At 43.8% G+C, this 24,525-nt stretch overlaps 1 protein-coding gene across 1 annotated transcript; it reads right to left on the bottom strand.

The window, feature by feature from the left end:
* Nucleotides 1-234: 234 nt before the first annotated feature.
* Nucleotides 235-22,763, bottom strand: LOC149344134 (male-specific histamine-binding salivary protein-like). The gene is made up of 5 exons (XM_089547155.1): nucleotides 22,665-22,763; nucleotides 13,602-13,768; nucleotides 9,321-9,403; nucleotides 469-552; nucleotides 235-374 (listed from the first exon to the last, which is right to left on the bottom strand). Exons 1-5 carry the CDS (start codon nucleotides 22,761-22,763, stop codon nucleotides 235-237), a joined length of 573 nt encoding a protein of 190 aa, XP_089403281.1.
* Nucleotides 22,764-24,525: the final 1,762 nt, after the last annotated feature.

Below are 24,525 nucleotides of genomic sequence, written 5' to 3'. Positions count from 1 at the left end.
AAGACCTTTGCAGGATTGGTGCATGCATGCTTGGCATTCCAACCACAGCCTCAGAAAAAAACGAAAAAAGTCACGCTTTTCCCGCCTTTAGGGCAGGGCAAACCTGTGGCTTCAAAAGCGCTGAATATTGACGCTCTTTGCCTTTATGGGAGCTCCAATTGCAGAGAGCTCAAATTAACTGCTTCGTTGCCGAGCACCGGCAATGCACGAAGCGGGCTCAAGAAAAGTTTGTTTTTATTTGGTATAAAGTCTCAATTTCTTGTTGCATAACTTTCTGTCGTAAACGATGTACTTGTCTGGGCCGCAGAGGAGATCATATATGAAGAAACACAGCGATGTAATCTTTTCGACTTCTTTTACCCACAGTTCGCATCCTGGAAAGAAAAAGGCCTTGATCAAATCAAAGTTATGTACTCCAGAGGAATACAGCGCTGCTCAGCTCAGCATAGGAATCCACCAATTACTCACCATTTCTGCGATGCGGGACTCTCAATATTTCACAGTTATCGTAATCAACGAAAGCCATGGCGTATGTCACGGTGAAGTCTTTTTCTGCCAGAGAGAAAAGAGGGAAAGTTTATTTAGTGCTATTCAGACAAGAGTCTGTTTCAGTGCTGCCGCCACCGTATTTGTTTTATTCAAATTCATTTGGCCGCCGCGGTGGCTCAGTGGCTATGGTGCTCGGCTGCTGACCCAAAAGACGCGGGTTCGATCGCGGCCGCGGCGGCTAGAATTTCTTTGGAGGAGAAATTCTAGAGGCCCGTGTACTGTGCGATGTCAGTGCACGTTAAAGAACCCCAGGTGGTCGAAATTTGCGGAGCCCTCCACTACGGCGTCTCTCATAGCCTTAGTCGCTTTGGGACGTTAAACCCCATAAACCAAACCATAAACCAAATCAAATTCATTTGAAGCACCTTCTTAATAGTAACCACTGCCCATAGATCTTGAAAGGACTGGGACATATCAGAGCAAAATGAGCACACATCAGCACTGAGGCTCAACGGATTGGTGCGGCAGGTGACATTAACGGCTTAGAGATGCCAACTTCAAAGCTTGAGGGTCGTCTAGTTGATATAGCGTCCCCTGTGGACTCCAGGTCTACGGCAGCATCGAGGGGAGACAAGCACAACACGAGCAAGCGCTGACGCACAGCAGGTCTACATATAAATTGCCAAGCCCACAGTGTTGTTTAGTGATTGATTATGACTGTACCAGTGTCATCCATCAATTACTAATGTTGGCAGGTGACGTCGAGGAAATTCCCGGACCTAACACGCGCTCTACTGATGCATCAGATGAAATAATGGGCGCCTTGAACGAAATACGTACTCGGCAAGCAGCTTTGTTAGGCGAAATGAAAAGCATTCGTCCAAATTATCCCAGAATGATAAAACATTCGAAGAAATAAAAACAAGACTCGTCCAAATTGAAGAAGACTGTGCATCCTTTGCCGCCATGCGGGAAGATATTAGCGATGTGCGAACGCTTGCGGAGCAAAATTCAGGTGAAGTTGCCAATCCATCTCCCAAACTGGCTGATTTTGAAGATAGATCACGCAGATACTATTATTTTTCGGCTTGTCAGACGCTGACAACGAACCATGGGCCGAGTTTGAAAAGTTGGTTACTGAGTTATATAGGGAAAATCAGCCCCGTAGACGTTGAAAGCGCGCACAGGCTTGGAAAGTTTCAAAGTGACAAGAAACGGCCGATCATAGTTAAATTCGGTCACTTTAAAACTAGAGAGAAAGTTCTTTCTTGCGCTAAGAAACTAAAAAAAACAGTGTCTACAGAATCTCGGAAGACTACTCAAAACCTACCCTCTTTGTCGGGAAACAGTTATTACAGTTTCTGAAACTCCAACCAGAAACAAACTCCTTCATAATAAATTAATCATTGATACCACTGTCTATATTTTCGACCATTCCTCACAGAAAGTCGTTCCCCGCCACTCCTCGCCCCGTTCCGTCCGCACGCTCTATCCCGTCCGCACGCCATGGCTACTGCTTAAACCTCCCGTCAGTCCGAAGCTCTGCTCGTTGTCCTTCTTTTACACTAATATCCGAGGCCTCCTGCCCAAACTTGACGCCCTTGAACGTCTTACGCGCACAATAGATAGCAACATAATCATACTCACCAAAACTTGGCTAACATCACCCATACATGACTCTGAAATACTTTCCATTTTTCCTAACTACACTATGTTCCGTCGCGACAGATCTAATAGACGGGGAGGAGGCGTACTAATAGGAACCCATGATCCGCTTCGTTGTTCTGAAATTAAAACTTCATGTCCTCTAGAAATATTGTTCATTCAGTGCCACGCTCCATTTCCTCACGTAATCATTGATGTTTGCTATCGCCCATCTGACTTAACCGATTCTTTTGTTGCTAATTTTCACGAAGGACTTCGCGCGATAACCGCGGCTCACCAACATACTCCCATTGTTCATTTCGGCGACTTCAACTTTCCTGGAATAAACTGGTCCGACCTTTCCACCCCTACATGTAAAGATAATATCGAAAGCGATTTTGTCAACACGTGTCTAACCTTTGGTCTGTCCCAGCTCGTATCAAATCCGACAAGACAAAGCAGTCATTCCTCCAACATACTCGACCTCGTATTGACTTCTCACCCTGATAACATCCCGCCACTTCATTTACCAGGACTCAGTGATCATTCCGTAATACAATCCACGTACTCCTGCCAGTTGTCACGCACAAAAAAAAATATGAAAAACATTAACTCTATACGACAAAGGCCACTATGAAGCAATTAATTCTAAACTCGCTGATTTCTGCATGTGGTTTCTGCGAGATTTTTCAGAGCGATCAATCGAAGGTAACTGGTCCCTTTTCAGAAACAAGATGCATCAAGTTATAGACAAACACGACCCTACTCTCACCATCACCGAAAAACCATCGCCACCATGGTTCAACAAAGAGCTGAAACGCCTCAGAAGCAAGAAGAAAAGATTTCTTTGATCCGCAAAACGCTTTGACACCACATCTGCATGGGAAAGATATTATTGTGCTAAAAACAAAAAACATACTTATCTTTATCAGGCAAAACTAAACGTACATTTTTCTCGTCTGTCCTACCTTCCATGTTGCACACCAACCCCCGCAAGTTCTGGAAAACTATAAACCCATCACAATCTAAGCCTCTAACATTACATGACGACGACAACAACCTTATCCCGGAACACGAATCTACCCACGCTCTTAATAACTTTTATTCCAGTTTTTTACAAAAGAACCTGACGTTGACTTACCGGATTTCCCACCTCTCGGCCACCCAGCTGAGCCACAGATTACATTTGATGCTAACGGAATCATGAAACTCATTGAAGCATTGAAACTTACATCTTCACCTGGTGTTGACGGCATAAATTCTAAAATCCTAAAAATTCTCAAAAACACTCTAAGTGTAATATTGTGCCACCTCTTTCAGCAGTCCATATCAACAGGTGTCCCTCCACAAGATTGGAAACTTGGTAAGATCATTCCAGTCCCCAAAAAGGGCTCACCTGTTTCATGGAAAAATTACCGCCCCATTTCCCTTACAAGCGACTGTTCGAAACTAATGGAACATATTTATTCGCACATAACCAAATTCCTTGTTTCCGTAAAATTCTGCCATACTAACCAGCATGGATTTTTGAAAGGACGCTCATGTGACTCCCAATTGGCTCTCTTTATTAATGACGTAAGCTCCAACCCTGACCTAAACGTTCCTACTAACAGTCTCTTCCTTGATTTCGAAAAAAGCTTTCGATAAAGTACTGCAGAAAAGACTGCTACTAAAGATATCGCGTCTAAATCTTAATTCGTTAGTATTGGAATGACTTTGTAACTTTTTGACTAACAAAGAGCAATTTGTCTATGCTAACAATCATTCTTCTCCACGTAGCCCGGTCCTTTTAGGTGTTCCCCAAGGTACAGTCCTAGGACCTTTGCTTTTCCTCATATATATTAACGATCTTCCTTCCAGTATTTTCTCTACCATCCGCTTATTTGCTGACGATTGTGTAATTTACCACCCAATCACTAACAGTGCTGACGCTGGCATTCTTCAACAAGATCTTAACCGAATCCAAACTTGGTGCGAACGTTGATTAATGTCTCTCAATATTTCCAAAACGCGTTTAATTTCGTTCCATCGTCGGCAGATGCATACTCCTTCTAAAAACACTCTTTTCGGTTCAGAAGTGTCGTCCGCTTCTTCCTGTAAGTACTTGGGTATTACTGTAAAGCAAAACCTAACATGGTCATCTCATATCATGAACATCGCTAACGAGGCTAATCGTACCCTTTAATTCATACGGCGCAATCTACGATTTCCCACCCCATCCATCAAAACATTAGCATACATACCTTTTGTCCGTCCTAAACTAGAATATGCTTCAGCAATATGGGATCCTCAGCAGTCTAACCTCTCATTAACGTTAGGAAAAATACAAAATGGGGCTATCCGCTTCATTTATTCTGATTATTCACACTACAATAGTGTATCTCCTTTAAAATCTAGAGCTAACTTACGCAGCCTGAAATGCGACGAAAAATTTCTCGATTGTGCCTCTTTCGTATGTTTTCTAATTCATATTGAGGAGAATCGGTCATATCACCTGCCTATCGCCTCTCAAGCGTATTAACCACCAAAAGGCCGTCTACGCTCCAACCGCAAGAACTACAGCTCATTCACGATTTTTTTTGTCACGTCATTCCTGGACTGGAATGATCTACCACAGGACGCCGTGCGTCACATCAACGCTATCCATTTTAAGAACGCTATTAAGACCATTGTTGTTTAACTACCATGCCCATCCCTCATGTAACTCCCCATACCAAGGGCCTTTGAGGTATCAAATGAAAAAAATTAAAAAATTAGCTCTCCGAAAAATTTAAACCAGTCTGCATTTATGCGCAACGCCCCGTGTGCTTTAGCAGTTCATTCACACTTCTGCATTAAGAAGAAATGTTCTTTTTTTATTGCTCTTTTCTAGCTTTAATCTTTGAGAGGCAGCTCTTTAGAACATGCACTCACTCCGCAGCGACACGCCATTTCCGGAATTAGGTAATACTTGCTAAGCTTTTTGATACTTTTAATTTGGTGCCCTGTATCTACTCGTGCAGTTCTGGTGCTCTATTATCTATTCCTGCGCGCATGTTTCAAGACGGTGTAAATAACGATGCCAGTTTCGGGGAAGCAGATTTTACTAGCATTGCCCTCGGTAGTTTCCTTTTTAGGGATGTGTAGTGCACAGCGACGTCTCTCTTGAACAATTTGGTTTATATATTTTTATTAAGGCAGAGCGGAAGACAAACCTCAGTGAGCTGAAGTATTTATTTTGTGTTTTCGAGCAAGTACAATGCTAAGCGACCTTTCTTGTATAATTATGAATTTTCAAAGTTCCAATTCATTAAGAAGCCGAAAATCGTCCCATGCCCTTGGGTCCTAATAGACTTGACTGTTTGATAGGGTGAAGAAAAAAAAACAATCAAGCAACCCCACTATTAACGAGCCCTAGGACTCCAAAGCGGTTCTTGTGATCGACTCAAACATGTTTCAGTGTCCTTAACAATTTAAGACGGACTTTGACATACACAATGACTTTTCATCGCGTGGGCAATACTGGTCAGTTATCATACTGTGTAGTAGAATCGATAGTTGGGGTAGTCCTGACTAGTATGCACGTATGATATTATGCACGTTACAAGATAGCTCGTTGACTCCACAAACGAAACTTTAACCTTTTGCTTCTTTTTTTCAGGCACCATTAGGCGCTTACAGTGCGATTGTAATTATTTCGCTACAGGTATCGGCATTCCGTACTGTATTACACCATCATAAACAATAACCAAAGAAGTGATTAGAACAGTAAACCACATAAAATGTGAAAAGCTTCGTCAGTTTGCTCAGGAAGGCTCCTATTGATAATTTTTTTTATCATGGCATTACCAGCAGTGATTGTTTCTTGTTTGGCTGTCATAAATGGTCAAACACGTTTTTCTGTGCGAATAGCTGCCCTGGCGTTTCAGCCCTTCGATACCAGCGAGGACCGCCCAGAAGAATATATGCTTTGCAAAATACACAACACATACCGCCACCGGAAGGTGGTCCCTATGAGGCAATATAGAGAGTTCATCGCTGCTCGAAGCCTTCTCGACAGAAAAATGGGCTTTGAAATCGCATATAGGCTCCGAATACTGCCAACCGTACTCGCCAGCATTATGTCAGTGTAGCGACAATGAAGAAGACGACGCACCGAGCCACTCATTGCGATCTCCGATATTCTGTTAAGACTTCCCGCTATAAATGGTAATGAGCGACAGCTTCACTTATAAACAGCCTGTTGGAGCACAGCGGGATGACTTCTCTCCCTGTTTTCCAAATGTGAGGGCGTGAGGCGCGCACTGTTCAGTGGCTGACAACCGATTTCTGCTTGAGTGTACAGAAACGTAGAATAATGCTGCTGTCAACAATGGGTGTGATGAGAAAAGGACTGATACCGAACGTTGAGCTTGCCATTGAAATTCGCGGGCTTGTCTATCACGCTGTGTGCCCTTTATAGACCAAGACCAATTTGTACAAATGGAACTTGACAGTCGTGTTAGCATTCTTAAAAAAAAAAAAACTGAAGATACGGAGCCGTCTTAAACGCAAACTCTCCTATCTCTCTGCAACTCTTAGGACTACTTCGAAGGAAAAGTTGTTACACAATATTGTACTGTCCACCGAACTTTGAATTCACTCAGTTCGTACATGGGACTGTTCGCATATATAGTATGGACGTGAAGAGCACGAGGGCAGGCGCCGACGACGTACGGCCCACTTACAAAGTAGCGTGCACTCTTTAAGGACTTACACAATGGCTCTATAATGATGATATCTATTAAAAACTGTCTTCTTAATTTAAAGCAGCAGAAATTAGGACAAATTTTATGCCTTTCAAAGAGTCAACACCATTATCTGAAAACCACCAACCAACAAGAGAGAATAAGTTTTGATTTCAGCACGCTCCCCAAGCAGTTTTCTTCTACAGCTGAACATTGAAACCAGAAGCCTCAATGCTGAATGAAGGCTCTTAGCCAAGATTCGAGCTTCTACTCCTAACAAATCGTTTGACACCGAAATTGAAGAGTACGACATCGACTAGAAATCGTTGTCTCCTTTTAGGCCTTTTTTTTACTGCTAAGAGTGAAGATTTTTTTATTGCCGTAGAAATAAGAGCGACATTTCCCGAAAACAACGGCTCCGACAAGTTAAATCTCTGAGTGTAAAGTGCCGCCAGTACCAACGACCACCCGTTCAGCCATCTCCACCTACCACACACATCCACTCTCCAGAAGCGTCCCCCACGAGTAGGCTTCTACTCACCCATCCGCCTACCCCTCCAAAAGCCTCGACTCAGCTGAATACCCTTTGAAGATTTCACCACCATGCCGCCCACCACCACCCCTTTTACCACCAACCTCACCCACCACCGCCCCTTTTCACCCAGCACCCAGGCACCTGCAACCTTTATAAGCGCCACACACCAGATGCCCATGCAGCAGCGCCACCAAAAAGTGAAGGTGAAATTAGAACCAAACACGCATTGGGAAGGCGCTCACGTAGAAGAGACATGTAAAGCAATAATACTTGCTCAGATTTGTAGTATGTTATTGTATGATGGTATGATGTTTTTGCACTAAATATTGAGCGCTAAAGACAACATGAGCGCTGCAAATTTTGAATGGCATGAAAAAAACAATTTTTTTCGGGGTTTTTTTCATGAAAATTTGGAAATTTTGCAGAACGTGACAAAAACAGATTTATTTGCAACATCACAACGATCAATAATAACACTCCGAAGTTCAGTCGAATATGTAGTTATAGATGTCATATTGTGGAGCGAACTTCTTGTTCGATTGCACCGAGAAGATAATGATTTGCACTTCAGGCGAATATGGAGATATAAATATAATATTTGTGGAACGAACTTTTTGTTCTATTGCACAGAGAAAGGGAACATGAAAACTGATCTATAAGTCACTCCATATCGCACTCAGGGTCACTGCCGCTGGATGCGGCACTACGCGCAGCAATATGGATTGAAGCTGTGTCCACAGCTATGTTCGACTGCACACACAGAAGCTTTCGAACGCGTTCCCCTGAAAGCCTCTTGCGAATCCTTGTATGGACGTTTCCGAAACGTGACCAGTTTCGTTCGCAGCTGGCGGATGATGGTGGTATTTGCAGCAGTCGGCAAGCCAGACGAGTTAGCGGCTGGTTAGTGCAAAGGCCTTGCCACCAGGTAGATGGGGCCACGTGCTACGCTGAAGACGCCTGTCCTGGACCAAATTCCTGCGCATGTCCTGTACTCTGCTACGTTGGAAATCAAGGAGCTAGGCTTGTATTTGGCTAAAACCGCTTACGTGCGCAGCAGCCTATGTTGTTTATGCCGTGTGTGCAGCGCTGTAGAATTTGCAGCCATTTTGTTCTACTTCAGCCGTGAGTTCAAGTATTAGTGTGTTTTTAAGACAAGCCTGGATCTTATATGTGACCTGACCTTCAACCCGCGTACTCGCGGCACGAACGGTTTAAAAGCACTACCTAGCACCGGCGATGACGACTGCTCTGCAATCATTCAACGATGCACGCTGTAATGCATTTCAAAGCAGAAACAAAAACCTAAATTAAAAGCAAGCAATCATAAAACCTTGAAATTGCATAGTGAAATTTTCGATGTTTCCTTCCATTTTTTCTCGTCTGAAAAAAAAACGAAAAAAAAACGTTTTTTTTCCAAAATTGCAGTGTTTTTTTTCAGGCCTTCACATCTCTATGCCTGCGACAAAAGACGCTTCGAACAAACCAGTACAACATTGTCTTTGTGGTTAGTGGACGAAAGTAAAAGCTCGTGATGACTAACCCAAATTCCAAGAGCCGCTTTCGACGGTCGGATCATGAAATGTGAATGTTTGACATTTAGCCAACACTTATTTTAGAAAAGCTGCCTCATACCTAATTAGTTACATGAGAGTGGTTTTTAAGGTAGTCCTAAGGAAGTTTTCTAAGGGAGCACGTCTTACCCAGAATAAGATATATAGAGCAGATAACTTTGCGCAGGCATCTGCTTCTAAAAACAGTAGCACTTGCAATGTTACTGAACCTTTCTTTAAAGCAAAAAAATTTTTTTATTAGAAATAAACCACAGTCAGAATTCATGCGTTTTTTTTTTGCGCATTTCTTCACTGCTCATCACCAGAGTTTCATTATACCCGCAAATCATTATTCCGGTGGAAAAGCAAAGGCTACACCTGATACTACGGCCTTACCGAGTGACGTAGATGATTCGATCAGGTTTGGTATGGGATATCCTTCCGATGCTTGAGTCCAGGCATACGCAGTCAGGTTTTTACTGCAGGTAAAAAATGTGCGCACGTTGCACAACATAATCACAGACGTAGCCGCACATATGCAAATTCAGGCAAGGCAGAGGTTTCGTTTTCATTCGTTTTCATTGCATTACAGAGCAAAACCAGAAAATTTCAGCTTTTTTGATCCACTCTTTTGCGGCTGCCTGAAAGTACACGAAACATAAAAGAACTGCTTGGATCGGTTAAAAATTTGATGTCTTGATGATGCGAGAAGCTATATATTGAAGGCTCGAGTAAATAATAATAAGAAGAGCTCAAATAAACTTGCATCATATGATAATTGTTACATAATCAGCCCTGCTGCACACCGGATTCTCTATTTTGCATTTAGCAAAGGAAGGCAAAATTGTCCGAATGTCGATGACCTGACCTGCCACTGGGAAGAAATCAATTCTTGCAGAGTAACATTTGTAGGGGTTAGCCTCCATAGGCATCATTCTGCCGTCTGCAGACAGAGGCTTTCAGCACAAGGGTACACACGCTAGAAGTCCATAACGATTGTCAGTACGCTAATATACATATTAGATATTAGACTGTTTAATATATTATGCGAAAGTCTCTCTTGGCGAGTCATGTATGATTAAGGATCCAAATTCTCCACAGCTGTTCGCAAAAGAGAGAATTTGTTTTATTTTTGAAGAGCGTTCTTATCAGAACCTTGCAATTTTGCCCATGCATATCTATGTGCTCATATTCCCCTATTTGTCATGCATATCTAAATTTAACCCAGACGTTAAGCTCTAATTTGTATACTAGTCCTGGTTGGTCATACAGCGGCATGCAATTCACTCAAGGAAGTTGACCATGGTAGTTGCATGTCAGTAATTTTTAGAAGGGTTATCTCATTGTGATAGATGTTGGAAGACGCGTAGCCAGTCACACTGATTTTGTACGCTGCGTGTTGTCAGCTTGTCAGAAGCATTGTGCTGCTTTCTGTAGAGAGTGCAACCAAAGCTGAGGCCCCAAGCTCCACTTTGATAGGCAATTTCCAGGGAGATAACTTCAGGCTACAGCGGTGACGAACCAAGGACCACAGGAGCCTCCTTGGCTGGCATTGCAGCATATGTCGACAGGCTACCATCTACAGTTGACGGCAAGGAAGTCGCAAGCCCATTTTCCATGCCCGAGTTGCTTGCTGCAATAGATGAGACCCGTCGGAAGACTGCACCTGGTCCCGTCCCATTACTTACGAGGTGCACAAGAACTTGAGTTCTGCTCTACTCCCTCAACTCTTCGCCCCCATCAACAAGGTATGGATAGAAGGCGTCGTACAAGAAACTTGTAAATCGGCTATTGTGATACCCATCCCAAAGCCCGGAAAGCCGCCGACAGACCTTGGTAATTTCCGGCCTATTTCGCTTATGCCCACTTTGTGCAAGCTTACCGAAAAAACGCTTACAACACGACTATCGCGGTGGCTTGGGCACCACGGTTTCTATAACCCTGCTCAAATTGGCTTTCGGACGTTCATAGGTACAGAAGATGGATTGGATGTCTTGGCGGTATCAGTTCTAGCATCAACTTGCAGCCACAATGTACGTACCATACTGGCCATGGACGTTGAAAAGGCGTAGGACAATATCAGTCATGCTGCTATCCTGGAATCGCTTGGCATGCTGAACTTCCAAGTTAAAGTGCGCAATTTTGTAAAATCCTATTTAGAAGGCCGACGCTGTGCCATACGCCTCAGTGGTGAGACCGTCGGATCCTTTGTACCTTTTCGCGGGGTACCCCAAGGATCGGTATTATCGCCCACATTATTTAATACTACTTTTATCCCCCTTGCTTGGCGCTTACATGACGTGTCTGATATTAAGTTTTTATTGTACGCTGATGATATCACTGTGTGGAGAACCACCACGACCTGTTGACTCAAGCCTCCGCCCTAAAAATCAGCCTTAGATATTACGTCAACTTATGCTTCTTCAATTGGTCTTCAGCTTTCAGTGAGCAAAACTACGTATGTGTCAGTTGCCAACCACTGGGGACGCCGTAAACTTGCTGCGACACCAATTCGTCTCCATTCACGCGGAACTCCACTCCAAGAAAGTTCGACAGTCAAAATATTGGACTTTACAGTACAAGAGTCAGGAACAGAGACTGCTTGGCTTTCTCAAGATAAAAAGCAAGCGATTCAGGCGTTAGGCCTGATTAGACGCATTGCTCCTAAAACAGGCGGCGCCGGCTATCATGTTGCAAGGCACTTGGTGCGGGCGGTTGTGCAAACGCGCCTCGCTTACCAAGCCCAATTCCATAATTTGACGAGCCCTCAGTGGGATCACCTTGAAGCCGTTAATCGAGAGGTAACGCGGGTCATCACTTCCTTTCTCGCATCACCCCGATCGTGGCGCTCCAAGAACATGCGCAGCTGAATACTCTAGATGAGCTGGTGCAGCAAAGACGTGAAGCTCGCCGGCTCAAGTCTAACCTTACACACGCAACGTGTGCTCTCAGGGCATATGCTTCTTCACACTCCATTCTACAGCCGCCTCCGCCAGCTCTCCCTCCCTGGCTTTTTGTGCAGCTAAGCGATAACAAATCAATTGATCTACGTCGGCCATCATGTACCCTCGCGGCGGCGTCGTTTCGCGAACAAATTACACAACAAGACGCCCATCTGCCGCATGGCTCCATCATTTTATACGTTGACGCAGGCATCCAGGCTTGCGAAACCACTACTGCAATTTACTGTCCTAGCAAGCCCGCCCTGAACAGAACGTCCAGGTTTCGCTTCCCAGAACCTCCTTCTGTGTGGAGATGCTTGCCATTCAAGAGGCACTTTGCTCTGTGGCCGTCATTCCCCTACTACCTACGGATCGCATTGTCATCCGCACCGACGCCCTTCACGTCATACGCCTACTACATCGCATTAGTCGCATCCCAGGCATTTGCCAGGACATCCATCGTCTCGCGGCAAGTATCCGGCAAGTATCCTCACTCTGGATGACACCACCCTCCTTTTAACAAAAAGGAACACCTCCGGCGCCGCACACGGGCTCTTATCCCCCCGTGTGCGGTAACCCTTCCCCGTGGTCTAACCCGTGCAGAGGAGGTTGCGCTTCGCAGGATCCGGGTCGGGGTTGCACTAACTCTAGCTGTTACACGAAAGTGGCCTGCAATTCGAAGGCGTATATCCCCGCCCCGGGTGTCCAGTCTCCAAGAACCGAAATCTTGAGGCCGACATTCACCACCTGCTGTGGGTTTGCCCGGCGTTGAAGCCGACAAGAACTCGGCACCTAAGGGCAGCGGGTCTTTCGCCCGACAGTAGTGCTTCATACACCACTTGGACACATGGACCTCATCATCGTTTACTGCTCGATTTTATAAGATCAGAGAACCTTTTCTAATTTATTTAGGCATCATCATCTATCATTACATACAGTTTTATGCCCTGAGGCAATCAACATCGCATTTAAAAAAACAGGAGCAGACGAAACCAAGCAACAACAACGCGCATGCATTTGTGCGACGAATTTTTACTTCTTTCTTCGCAGAGAGTCGTTTTTAAGACATACATTTAAGGAATTGTTGGCCAGATTTCCCTACACATAGATTAGTGTCTTCACTTCGCCGACCCACTTTTGCATGCGCATGGCGTCGCTTGAAAAGCAGTACCCATCTAAGAATATAGTTGTAGCGGACACTGCAACGTAGGTTGGAGAATAAATTATCTTTGCGCCTCAGGTGATCTTAAAATACGGAGAGAAAGTACAAGATGAATAATGCAATCTTTATGGAACATATAGGCATCTCAGCGTAGTCGATGAGTACGCATTTCTGCAGTAGTTTCTGCCGGCACTTCACGTGTGTTTCTACATCCCTTTGTTCATCCAATTGCAGTATTTCTGCCTGTTGATCCGATCTCACTTAAGAAATCGAAAACGTTAGATCGTACAGGTACCCGTTTCTAAGCGTTTTAGGTACTTAAGACAACGCTATGTGCTACGCATGCGCGAGGTAAACGCAACGCTATAGAACACGTATTACGAGACACTTCAGAAACACTGGAAATTTTTTAACATCTTGCGAATAACAGCAGCGCAGAAACATTAGGTACGATCAGTGTACCGCAGTGCTTAGCAATTTTCTTCTCTATCTACTCAAACTCTCTCTAATCTAATCTTGCTAGACGAAAGAAAGAAATAAATGCTTGAGCAGCCATTGCTCCAGTGTACTTGCCTAGATCCGTCTTTTGGGTCAACAGATCCGAAAACATTCACAGTGTAGTTTTCTTTTTCGTTTATGGAAACGAGTTCGAGGAAGACACACTTCCTGTTAAAACCATAAAGCGGCTCGTCTTCATATGCCCTCATGTACAGGTAGTACCTCCCTGGAAGTGTAAGTGACTGCAAGAGAGAAAGCACAATTTAAGAACAAAAAAAATATGTACAACAATTGCAGCAAACTCTGCTCAATAAACTGCACTCAGGAAGGCTGAGAAATATTCATGCAGCGGTAGTACTAAACGTACACCAGCAGTAAAACGATTATGGATTGTTATAATCATAATAATAGAGTAGGGTGTAACGCGACAGGACAAAAGGGTGAACACAGAAATACACGAGCGCTAACTGTCAACTGTTTATGTCTTGCCATTGTCCCATATAAACACAGGGATCGCAGTATGAAATGGGAAAGAGAGATCAAGTTAGCTCATACAAGGAATACAACTGGTCGTTTCGCTGGTTGTCATCGATTTAGAAAAGCGTGGTCTTTTGCCGATAGTGCCCGTGAAGCGGCGCCCACACACTAGTTCCCTGCACATGAAATACTCAGAGCCTCATTAATCTCTCTAACAGGCTTATCATTGTGGTCGTTGATAATTTTACTCCTTCCAAACAGGGGCATGCACAGCTCTGGCCGGACAGGTTCCTTAGAATTGATCTTGCAGTGGTGACAGTGCTGGCTTAGGTGGCCCAGTTTAGTCCCTATAACATTGTAGTCATGCATGTCGACGTGACTACATGACTGCATGACTACAGTCGCGACGCACCATTTCCACACCGTATATCGTTTCTACAAAGCTTGTATTACCAAAAGTTTCGTGTGAGTAGGTTTTGAGACTATAAAGAGCGCTCTCTAGTATGTGCAACTGGCGTCCCTCTGAGCAAGTTATGCGAAGATATAGGAAGCGCGAATGTTTGACTTCCAGCAGTTGTCCAGCAGTTTCTCGTCTCTTATTTTGTCCCAAGTGGTGCAGCAAAAACAGAAGCATTTTTTACGATAAAAATTGTTTGCTCTCTCTGGGTCTTCAATGTGGTGGAAGGCCTGCGAATTGGTCGTTCAGTCAACTTGGGCTAGTTCTCCAAAATTTAGCAAATTTTAATGGATGCTGGCTGCCGACGTACAGGTTTTTCAAATTTTAGCGCCATTAAAAACATCTGTTCAGTGGTCACTCATATCTATATCCAGATGCTATCTACAGGCACCTTGCTCATATGAATGCAGGCCATTCGTCTAATACTTACATTTCAACACGGCGATCAAGGCAGATTCAGTATTTATGGTCCAATTACCATATTACCAGTTTTCTCGAAAGGAATCGAAAAATATTACACATACAGATTTATTCATTTTTTTAGACAACGCCCTTTATTTTTTTGCTTTTAGCATGGTTCAGGACATCACAGATCAACAGAGACGGCGCTTATAACGCAAATAGAAATCGTTTTAGAACCTTTTCACAAAAAGGAAATTATAACAAGCTTATATATTCGACTTTACAAATGCATTTGACCTCGTAAATCATTCATTTTTTTTTTCACAAGTTAACCACATTGGAGTTAGCACAGTCACATGGGATTCACACACTGGTTAAATCCTATCTCGTAAATGCAACGCAGTATGTTTTCATAAATGGCAATGAATCTTCTATGCTGGCTGTCGCAACTGCGGTTCCCAAAGGAAGCATTCTTGGACCGCTGCCATTTTTCATTTACGTGAATGACATCGCTCTGTGCACTGACTGTTTTCTGTTTGTGTGGTAGGCAGATGATACGGCCCTTTTTGTTGCGGGCAAGACAGAACCTGACATCAGTGGTGGTAAAATAAACCGCTTCCTCATTTACACTAAAGGATTGGCGCAAATTGTTTGAAGATAAGCTGGTTATTACTCAAACCATTTTATATTCACCAAAAAGGAAATATCAGCTGACGTCATTCAATCTATAGGTAGATACAGATCATATCCATATAGTCAAATAAGTGAAAATACTTAGCTTTGAATTCTGAAAACAATTAACAGCAAGCATGCTTGGGACCTCTAGTCGGAAGTATCCAGAGCCGTCTGCGTTACTACAAGGCTGTGAGAAATTTTACCAGCGAAAGTTAAAATTATACTATAATTCCAGATTCAAGAATTGCACTTAAAAAAAGGTTGTCGGTACATTGCTGGTGTGTCTTTTTTGCGTCCCTCAGATGCCCTTTTCGAGAAATATAATTCTCTCGGTGTTGTGCCCTCATCAATATAAATAACTCGTAATCTAGACATGTTGCGTGAAAGAAAAAGTAGGTTTAGAAAAAAACACGAGCTCTCGACTAGCGCGGCACAAGAAAAAGTGAGTTGTGCCTACACCTCGCTCATCATACAATACGCAGCCCTTGCTATATACTTTCCGACATTACTAAATTGTTTACAATCTACCAATTTCGACCCAGCATACGAACCTAAACATTCTATCAGTCTGTTCTGTCTGGAGAAATTAGTATACATTCCTTAAATCTTGTAATGTGAGATTTTTCTTGCGGCGTAAGTGCTGCAGATGTCTCTCTTCCAGGAAATTTTAGTGCTCATTTATTTATTTATACATACTGCAGCGCAATTATATGCGCTATGGCAGGAGTGGAAGAGACACAAAATGCAAAATACGCAACATGGTAACAAAATACAGCAAAATGTACAAAGTGAGCGCTACAATAAATTTAAAATCACAAAAGAAATATCAAACAAGAAGGGAACTGTTAACGATAGGGTAGGAATATTCAGCTATTATGCATCTTCGATGGCAGTTACAAAAGTTTGAAATGCACATGAACGAATGAACCCAGGTAGAGAATTCCAGGCTTCTATTGAACGGGGAAAGAAACTTCATTTAGCTCGTGATGAATTCGTGTGGATGACAATGGTGCAAAGTTAATGTAGTGGTTATCTTAGAGCCTTACCGAGGAATTGACGATACACTGTAAGAATTTTATTGATACAGTGTGGCGACGGGCGGAGGGCGTGATTAAATTCAATGAAAGAAGTGTAGAAGAGGGTGAGAAATCTCGACCATGGCGATGACATATAAAATACACAGCTTTTTTCTGGACTCCGTCTAACATGTTGATTTCAAACTGCTTGTACGGGATCCACACTAGAACTGCGTAATCTAGGACAGGGCGGATTAGAGTTTTATGCAACAGTAGCTTTGTGTATTTTCGTAAATTGGGTAGCATGTGCCGTAGACAACCTAGTCTTTTCGTGTTTTATTACGTAATCAATGTGATTAGACTATGACATGTAATGCGTGAATATGACGCCAAGATATTTATACTGAGAATCCTTATCTACCAAACGGCCATTGAAAGAATAACTAAAAAGATAAACGGAAGACTCGTTACAAAAAGTCATCAGGACAGTTTTGTCGAAATTAATTCTCATTTGCTTCATTTTGTTACGGGAAAGTTGTAGATGTTGTCTAGCCCTTTATGAGACATAACGCTGTGAGCAATACACGCCGGCTATTCGCGCTGAACTCTCCTTTTTATCAGCTTCTTATGAAACGTGCAAAATTTGAGTTCTCTAGAGTGAATGGTTTTTGAGATAAAAGTGGGACATAGGAGTCCCACCGCTCCATGAGTGCCTTTGAGAAAGCGGGACATATGTGTCCCGCTGACTACTGAAGCACAGCCGCTAAGAAAAAAAAAGTAGTTTTTTTGTGATGTGAAATTGCAGTGGGCATACAAGCAACAAAGGACAGAAAATACAAAAGCCTACTTTCTAAGACGAAAAACTTTGATAATGTCGTTCTATATCCATGTACTCGCTGTCACATTCACATGCGTGGCCTTGTGGTAGAGCATCCGCCTCGCATTCGGGAGGTGCTGGGTTCGATCCCCAGTGCCGCCGGGTACCCACCGGTTTTCTTTAATGGGTACAAGATTTCCCCTGGCCTGGTGCTCGGCTCTTCTAGGGTGAAATGCTTGGGAAAAGGGTCTTAGACCAAACAGTTGCCTTGACGGATGAGTGATAAGTTCCCCCGCCAAGCAACCATAAGTCCGCCTCGTGCGGCATAAGCCCAATTTGTGGCCCTGGGCGCCAGGTACCCACCGGTTTTCTCAAAATGGGTACAAGCTATCGCCCGGCCTGGTGCTCGGCTTACTAGGGCTACATTGCTTGGGAAAGGAGCCTGCGCCTTCAAATCCCGTCACTGTGGGCAGAGAGTCGTGTAGACAAAGCGAACATGGGCGCACCTTCCGCTGTCTACTTTCTGTCGTGGAAAGGCAAGAAACAAGTTGCACAAAAAGGCACGTCACAGACTTTGAAGGTTAACCGTGTTCTAAAACAACATGCAGCGCGCCAAGGGGATCGGTTCGCTTGAGACACAGGTACAGTCATGGACAAAAGTTTGCTGGATGCTGTCCATGACTCTACGGGCTGCCGCCGCTCGGCTACCTTCTAAACAGCCATCAAGGCAGCTTCATTTAACACCCACAAGGGGTTAGTAGAAGTTAAAATGAAATTTATTCACATGGTTTTCATCTCAAAAGTTAGTGTAACTACGAAAAAGTGGGACATATGAGTCGCTAACAATGGATTTGTATCGTGCTCATTCTGCGCACTGTCCGAATAGATTTCACGATCACATAAGTCGTCCAGGAGTCTGAACAACACCTCAACTACTTCCTGCATGAACGGTGACTTCCCTGCATGAAGCAGAAAGAAACTCCCATGCACCGATGAGGGGCACATAACATTCGAATTTTATGCTTCTCTTAATATAGTGTTGAGAAATGGTTAATTTGAATTTGCAATTTTTGTTTGCAACCAGTACACACAGGACAAAAGAAAATGATGTATAAAGCACATTCAAAAATTAGTCCGTAAAAAGAAAATTTTTGAAACTTATCGTTAATAATGAACCTGCTGGACAAAGCGCCAAAATTTACTGAAACGAGCAGGCAGCGCCCGCAGTGGAACGGTCTCGTTTGACACACAAGTCTTTGCTATGAGCGCGCCGGTACATTCAACATACTATTAAAACAACTTATGTGGACACCAAAGAGGTTGCAGTGGAAATTTAAGTGAAATTAATTCAGCGGTTTTCAGCTCAATAAGCAAAACATGACCACGAAAAAGGTGGGACTTATGAGTCCCGTGGTCCCACAATGGGCTAGAATGTTCTACACGCAGTACCTGCTGTTTTTGAGAAAGGATACGTCTGAAGCATTTCGAACCATTGATTTCTTGCGCTGTTTAACATGTCTATTTAAATTTCGCGCTTATTTATATGACCTCTGCAATATTGTGTCTGTATAACTGGATTTATTTTGTATTTCTTATGGTGGCATTGCCTCCGACACGCTTTTCTGCTTTTATGGTGGGGGCTGGGACAATTTTCAAACTGTTTTTGCATATTGTTACCGAACGGCGGGCCCGCGCAGAGAAAGCCACACAGGAACGCAGGAGACAATATATTAGACCCCCCGTAACAATACCCCGTAAGAATGTACAATACCCGGCTCCTATTTTTTCCAATGGAAAGGAAATAGAGATGAAATAAAATTTACGATGTTAGCTTTTCACGTATGGCTCATTAGCTAGCATAACGTGGAGATAATATTTTTTTCCTGAATTACTTGAGAAAGTATGCATTAAAGAATAACTGTAGACAAAGTAAAGACGATCTGCCGCCTTTTTACGAGCTAACGCCACAAAGCGCGCGCACTCGAGGCAGTTGTGCTCCGAACCCTTCAATTATGATAATAAAGTTTTTATGGCAGCAATAATGGCTTCCAGGTGTACTAAAGGCAGCGCGGCTGGTTGCGTCTTATTGTTCCGCAACAGTAAGGTGGGCCACGACATCTGTGCCCGTAATGGCAGTCTTCTTAGTTTGCTTAGAAAAGGTTACAGGCGATTTGGCGGGTAAGAAACATTTTCCTAAATGCAAGACAAGACCATATAAACGTAAATAAAAATACGTAAGGTTTATCGTTCGCCTATACTTAATTTTTTTCACCTGCTTTCCCTCAGCTGGCGATTTGCGGAGTGTCCGAGCTCACAAAGGCCGTGTCCGGCGACCTTGCCATCACCAGCCCCGGTCATGCCACACTCTTGAATGAGGTGGCGGCAAGCGTAAAAAACTGCACAAAGTCACCTGTGCGGCAGGAGCGGGTGATCATCGAATTTGCGCATTATGCCATAAAAACGATTAGAAAAAGCCCCCCTTTTCACTTGCGGCATGCTCGAAATTGAGGACCGAAAATACAAGCTGCCAAACTGCATCACCATGTCACGATTGACATGAAGTGCCAGTGTTTTCCTGCAGCGCAGCACAGGTTCAATGATGCCCACATTAGCATGCCTGAAGGTTTTTGTTGCCGAAATCTGAGTGCCGGTAGAGCAGCTTATTGCCAATAAAATTCATTACTACCAATAAAGTGATCATAAAAGGAGCAAGCGAGTAATTGTGAAAATCGAGCTAGTCGCTCGTCAAGACGCGTTTACACGTGAAGCGAATTGTTAGCGAATAAAGCATTAGTTTTTCTTTTCATCTAGCAGATACAGCTCCGCAGCACGCACGCATTTCTGGGCATCGAGACAGAAGTTATTAATGCACTTAAATCCTGGTGATATGCGCTCAGGCGACACGAATTTTGGATCACGAGGTTTATTTATTCAGCTGCCGTAAAGAATGGCCCGTTTACAGTGCATTAAAGTTTAATGACGAAAATGCCTCGTAGCTGAATACTACATGATGCAAAGAGGCGAGTGGCTGGTTGAGAACCTAGAGGCATTTAGGCCAAGCCAAATTGTTCAGTCTCGGTGTCTCAGGTACGATATCGTGCGTACACTCGACGAGTTCATTAACAATGTCCACTACCGTCGACCGGCTGGCATATTAGGGCCTCACCACGGACTGGATGAGTTAAAGCAGCAAGAATCCTAGGCTCTCTCAAGGAGAAAATTTCGACCCCTGTTATTTCTACAAATGGGTACCATGCCATGATAGGCACGCCATGAAAGTGCCATGATAGGAACCAAATTATTACCAGCACTGGCATAATATTACGATGCCTGTTTACTTACGTTATATTATTATTAACTTCCTCACTAAGAGGTCGCCCGGGCAGGAACAGCAGAGTTTCAACCCTGTAGCCAATGGCGAAAGACGACAAAGAACGATTAAAATATAACTGTTAGTTGATTATTGTTATACTAATGACGAGTGAACACAGACACAGTCTATAGTTGGGAACAGAACGTAATCTGATAGAATTGTTTGAGCTGATTTCTGAGGGCCTGAGGGAAGCTTAAGATCGGCGTAGGTGAACCAAACTTGTGGCCTAGGTTTTCGTAGCAAGCATGAGCGTCAGGATACGGAACGTGCTGCCTCCAACTCAGTAAGGAGAATACTAATGAAGGCTCCTATTAAACCTCTGCTGCCTTCCTTTCATCCTGAGGCAGCAGATTTTTTTTTTTCAGCGTATTTTGGCACACCGCATTAGTGACGCACCTCAGGCAACGCCGACTTTTAGCATGTTCGTGGTGGACAATTAAGTTTTCTTTTTCCGCTTGTTGCTATATTTACAGCCCTAGGAGATTGGGCATCATATTCTGACTGTGTAGCTATCCTTGAGAGTGAAACACTGGTACCCGAGAGTGCAGTCAGTAAGAGTAGGTGGGCTTCAGTTGGCTGCCAGACTTTTTTTTATCACAGTCCGTGCTCGGGTGCATAGGAAATTTCCTTTTGACTTCGAAACAGTTGTCTAAAGCCGTCTTGGGATTTGGCTACATTCTTTCCCGAAAATGTCATTCAATGTGTTTCCTTCACCTATTTTCCATTTGTACATTATAAATGCCTGCAGATGCAACTGTCGTGTCCTCCTTCGTGTATCTCTAAGACGTATGTACAAGTGAGCAGTACTGATAAAAATTTATTTTCTGTATACTTTTCCTTTTCACGTTACCACTCTTTTTGGAGAAATGACCACAACAGCAAGAAATGTTTGGACAAAAACACCGGAGGCTATGCAGGAATTATGCTTGCCCAATGCTCAGCCCAGATGGATGCGCCCTTCGCGGGAAGTGCACACTTAATTTGCGCCGTACACAACTATGAAAATGAAAAACTCTGTAGGAATGTTTACCTTTCGACTTTAGTCAGCACAACTTTACGAATGGCAACCTTAAAGATCTTGCGAGCACGTAATCTTTTATTCATGCTTAAAATAAAACGACAAGATTAGCTTTTATGGCTGTGCTAAAGCACGAGCTGCGAGTTTCTCTTTTTCGACGAATATTATCACATGAGCTTGCTACATATAAAGACAAACACTTTCGGATACGACGTCCAAGCTGATAAAATTGTATGGAGCGAAGAAATGGGTGTTATTAGCAGTATGCTACCGAGAAGATGAGCAATGGCAATGTGCGAATTTGTGCAAATAACTTGTTTGGTTTATGGTTTATTGGGGTTTAACGTCCCAAAGCGACTGGGGCTATGAGAGACGCCGTAGTGAAGGGCTCCGGAAATTTCGACCACCTGGGGTTCTTTAACGTGCACTGACATCGCACAGCACACGGGCCTCTAAATTTCGCCTTCAAGAAATTCAGCCGCCGCGGCCGGGATCGAACCCGCGTCTTTCGGGTCAGCAGCCGAGCACCATAACCACTGAGCCACCGCGGCGGGTAAATAACTTGTAAGAGGGTCAAAATTTTCTTTTCCCCTTACATACTAAAGCAACTTAATCTAGACTTAATGATTACTTTTTTAGTACACATACGCGACATACCAGAAATAGATCATTACGGCACATAATAATAATGTAGAGATACCTACGAAAAAAATACGCCCAAAAGACCTACGAAAGAAATATGAAAGAAACGCATAGGATGTTTTCTTTCCTAAACTGCCTTCATGTAGAGTTTCCTGTGCCATTCACGCTGTCATGTCATAACACTGGAATGACTGAACGACGAAACGTTTTAGATCTTGCAGAGGATATATGTTGCAAAGTCACGTCCTTACAGAAACTTACCTTCCATGCATCCTGATACTTCGCTAAATCTGGCCTCCGTTCGAGAACCTCTGATTGGGTGGCCACGAGGGCCACGAGAAGAACGCAGGCGTATCGCATTGATTCACCGGTGATTGCCATCAGTGTCTAACGATGAGAACACCGACACTTTTTTTGAAAGGACACAAAACAAATATTTTTTTTATTTTGAAAAAGGAAAAACACAGCAAGTAACCAACGCTACATATGGGCAAGCTTCGAGCGTAAGAGCACCAGCAGGACGCAGGCGGCACCTGTTTTTGCCAGATTTGGCTGCATAGAAATACGACACTGTTCTAAGTGACGGTGGTTTTGGCGGCTTTGCTGCAGGTAAAACAACATCGTTTTGCGTGTTTTGCGCAAAACTATACGCGTGTTCGCATATGCAACAATGCCCTTTCATACATATTTTGTATGTGCGAAGCGGGCGAATTCAATCACTCGGAAAAATTTAACTGTATTGTCCTAGTCATTTCACGTCTTACAAGACTTAGGTCAGAGCTGCTGAGCAAAATTCATAATGAATCTACAGACGCCACTCTGTATACAGGAAGGGTCGACAATATAGGAGGATGGACAATATAAACATGGGAAATAAGCTTAAAGCATAATTAATCGCACTTTCGCACTCAGTAAATGCTCTTGGCTTCTGCCACCCATTCTCTACGACCCCTTATTCTGATATGCCGTTTACTATCCTGTCCTTTACTTCTCTTGCATGTAATTTACTTCTAGCTGAAGTAACGAAATATAACTATCATGGACTCTGGACCATTAATGCCCTCACTCTGAATTAGCATGCTGCTTATGCTGTCACGACCGCTAAAGGTAACATGTACTTTTTAGGACGCCGTTGAGACATTGTATTTTCTGTCCGCCTACTCACATAGAAACTAATTTCGCCGATTCTAGAATATTAAGCATGAAATGTTTTTAGGTCCCGTTGTCGGCAGTGTGGTGACGTCACACCGAGACCGAGAGCCAACATCCGGGCACTGAATTCCACTCATACAGGCAGTGAAACGAGAGCATCCGGGCACCGCTCGAGATTTAACGAGACTCTCTAAGAGAGAGGGCCGCTTAGAGCAAGAGGGGAGCTCCAGGGCAAAAAGGGCTTTGGGCAGAAAAACTGCTTCCGCGCCGTCCCCAAGGATGGAGCTGACGTCCCACACTCACGCATGTAAAAGACCGGCAGCTGGGCCGTCAGCTCATGACGTTTCCCCCTTTTGCAGGCAGATGTATACACGCTCGCGGAGCATTCGAACGCGCTGAATATACATTCTTGTCAGGCCTGCGTCTCATCGTGTCCGCGTACGCTTCCGCATCGTCCTGCATTCCAATTCCACCATCGTCACAGCTGCTTGCTTAAGCCGAGCAATGGAGCCTGATGAAAGCAGAGGTAGGAAACGTCTTGCGGAAAGCGATCGCTTTGCGAGTGGTACGCCACAGCAGAAGACTGCTCGCCCCTGACGACAACGCCATGATTATGCGGCCGCTCCCAAAAGCAACAAGGCCGCCGCTGTTCGCTGCTGCCTACCTCAGCCCACGCTATTGCAGGCGATCGCTGCGACGCAACAAGAAGAAAAGTCTGCGAAAGACGCTGAGCGCGCACATTTCATGCTTACTCTACTCTCGGTTACGGGAGAGGCAGAGATTTTTTCACAAAAAAAAAGTATCGAAAAAATTGAGAAATTACAAAAAAGGGCACTTCGTTTTGCTTACAGTAGTTATTTAGGTAAATACATAAGAGACTAACTTGTTGCATATGGCTGGTTTGATATCATTGACGCCCTGCCGCGGCGGCTCAGTGGTTACGGCTCTCGGCTGCTGACCCGAAAGACGC

The sequence above is a fragment of the Amblyomma mixtum genome, chromosome 5 (assembly GCF_055824585.1).
Source record: "Amblyomma mixtum isolate Tamu chromosome 5, ASM5582458v1, whole genome shotgun sequence".
Taxonomy (NCBI): Eukaryota; Metazoa; Arthropoda; class Arachnida; order Ixodida; family Ixodidae; genus Amblyomma; species Amblyomma mixtum.
The sequence above is the reverse complement of the archived record's forward strand: the minus strand, read 5'-3'. Positions and strand labels throughout refer to the sequence as shown.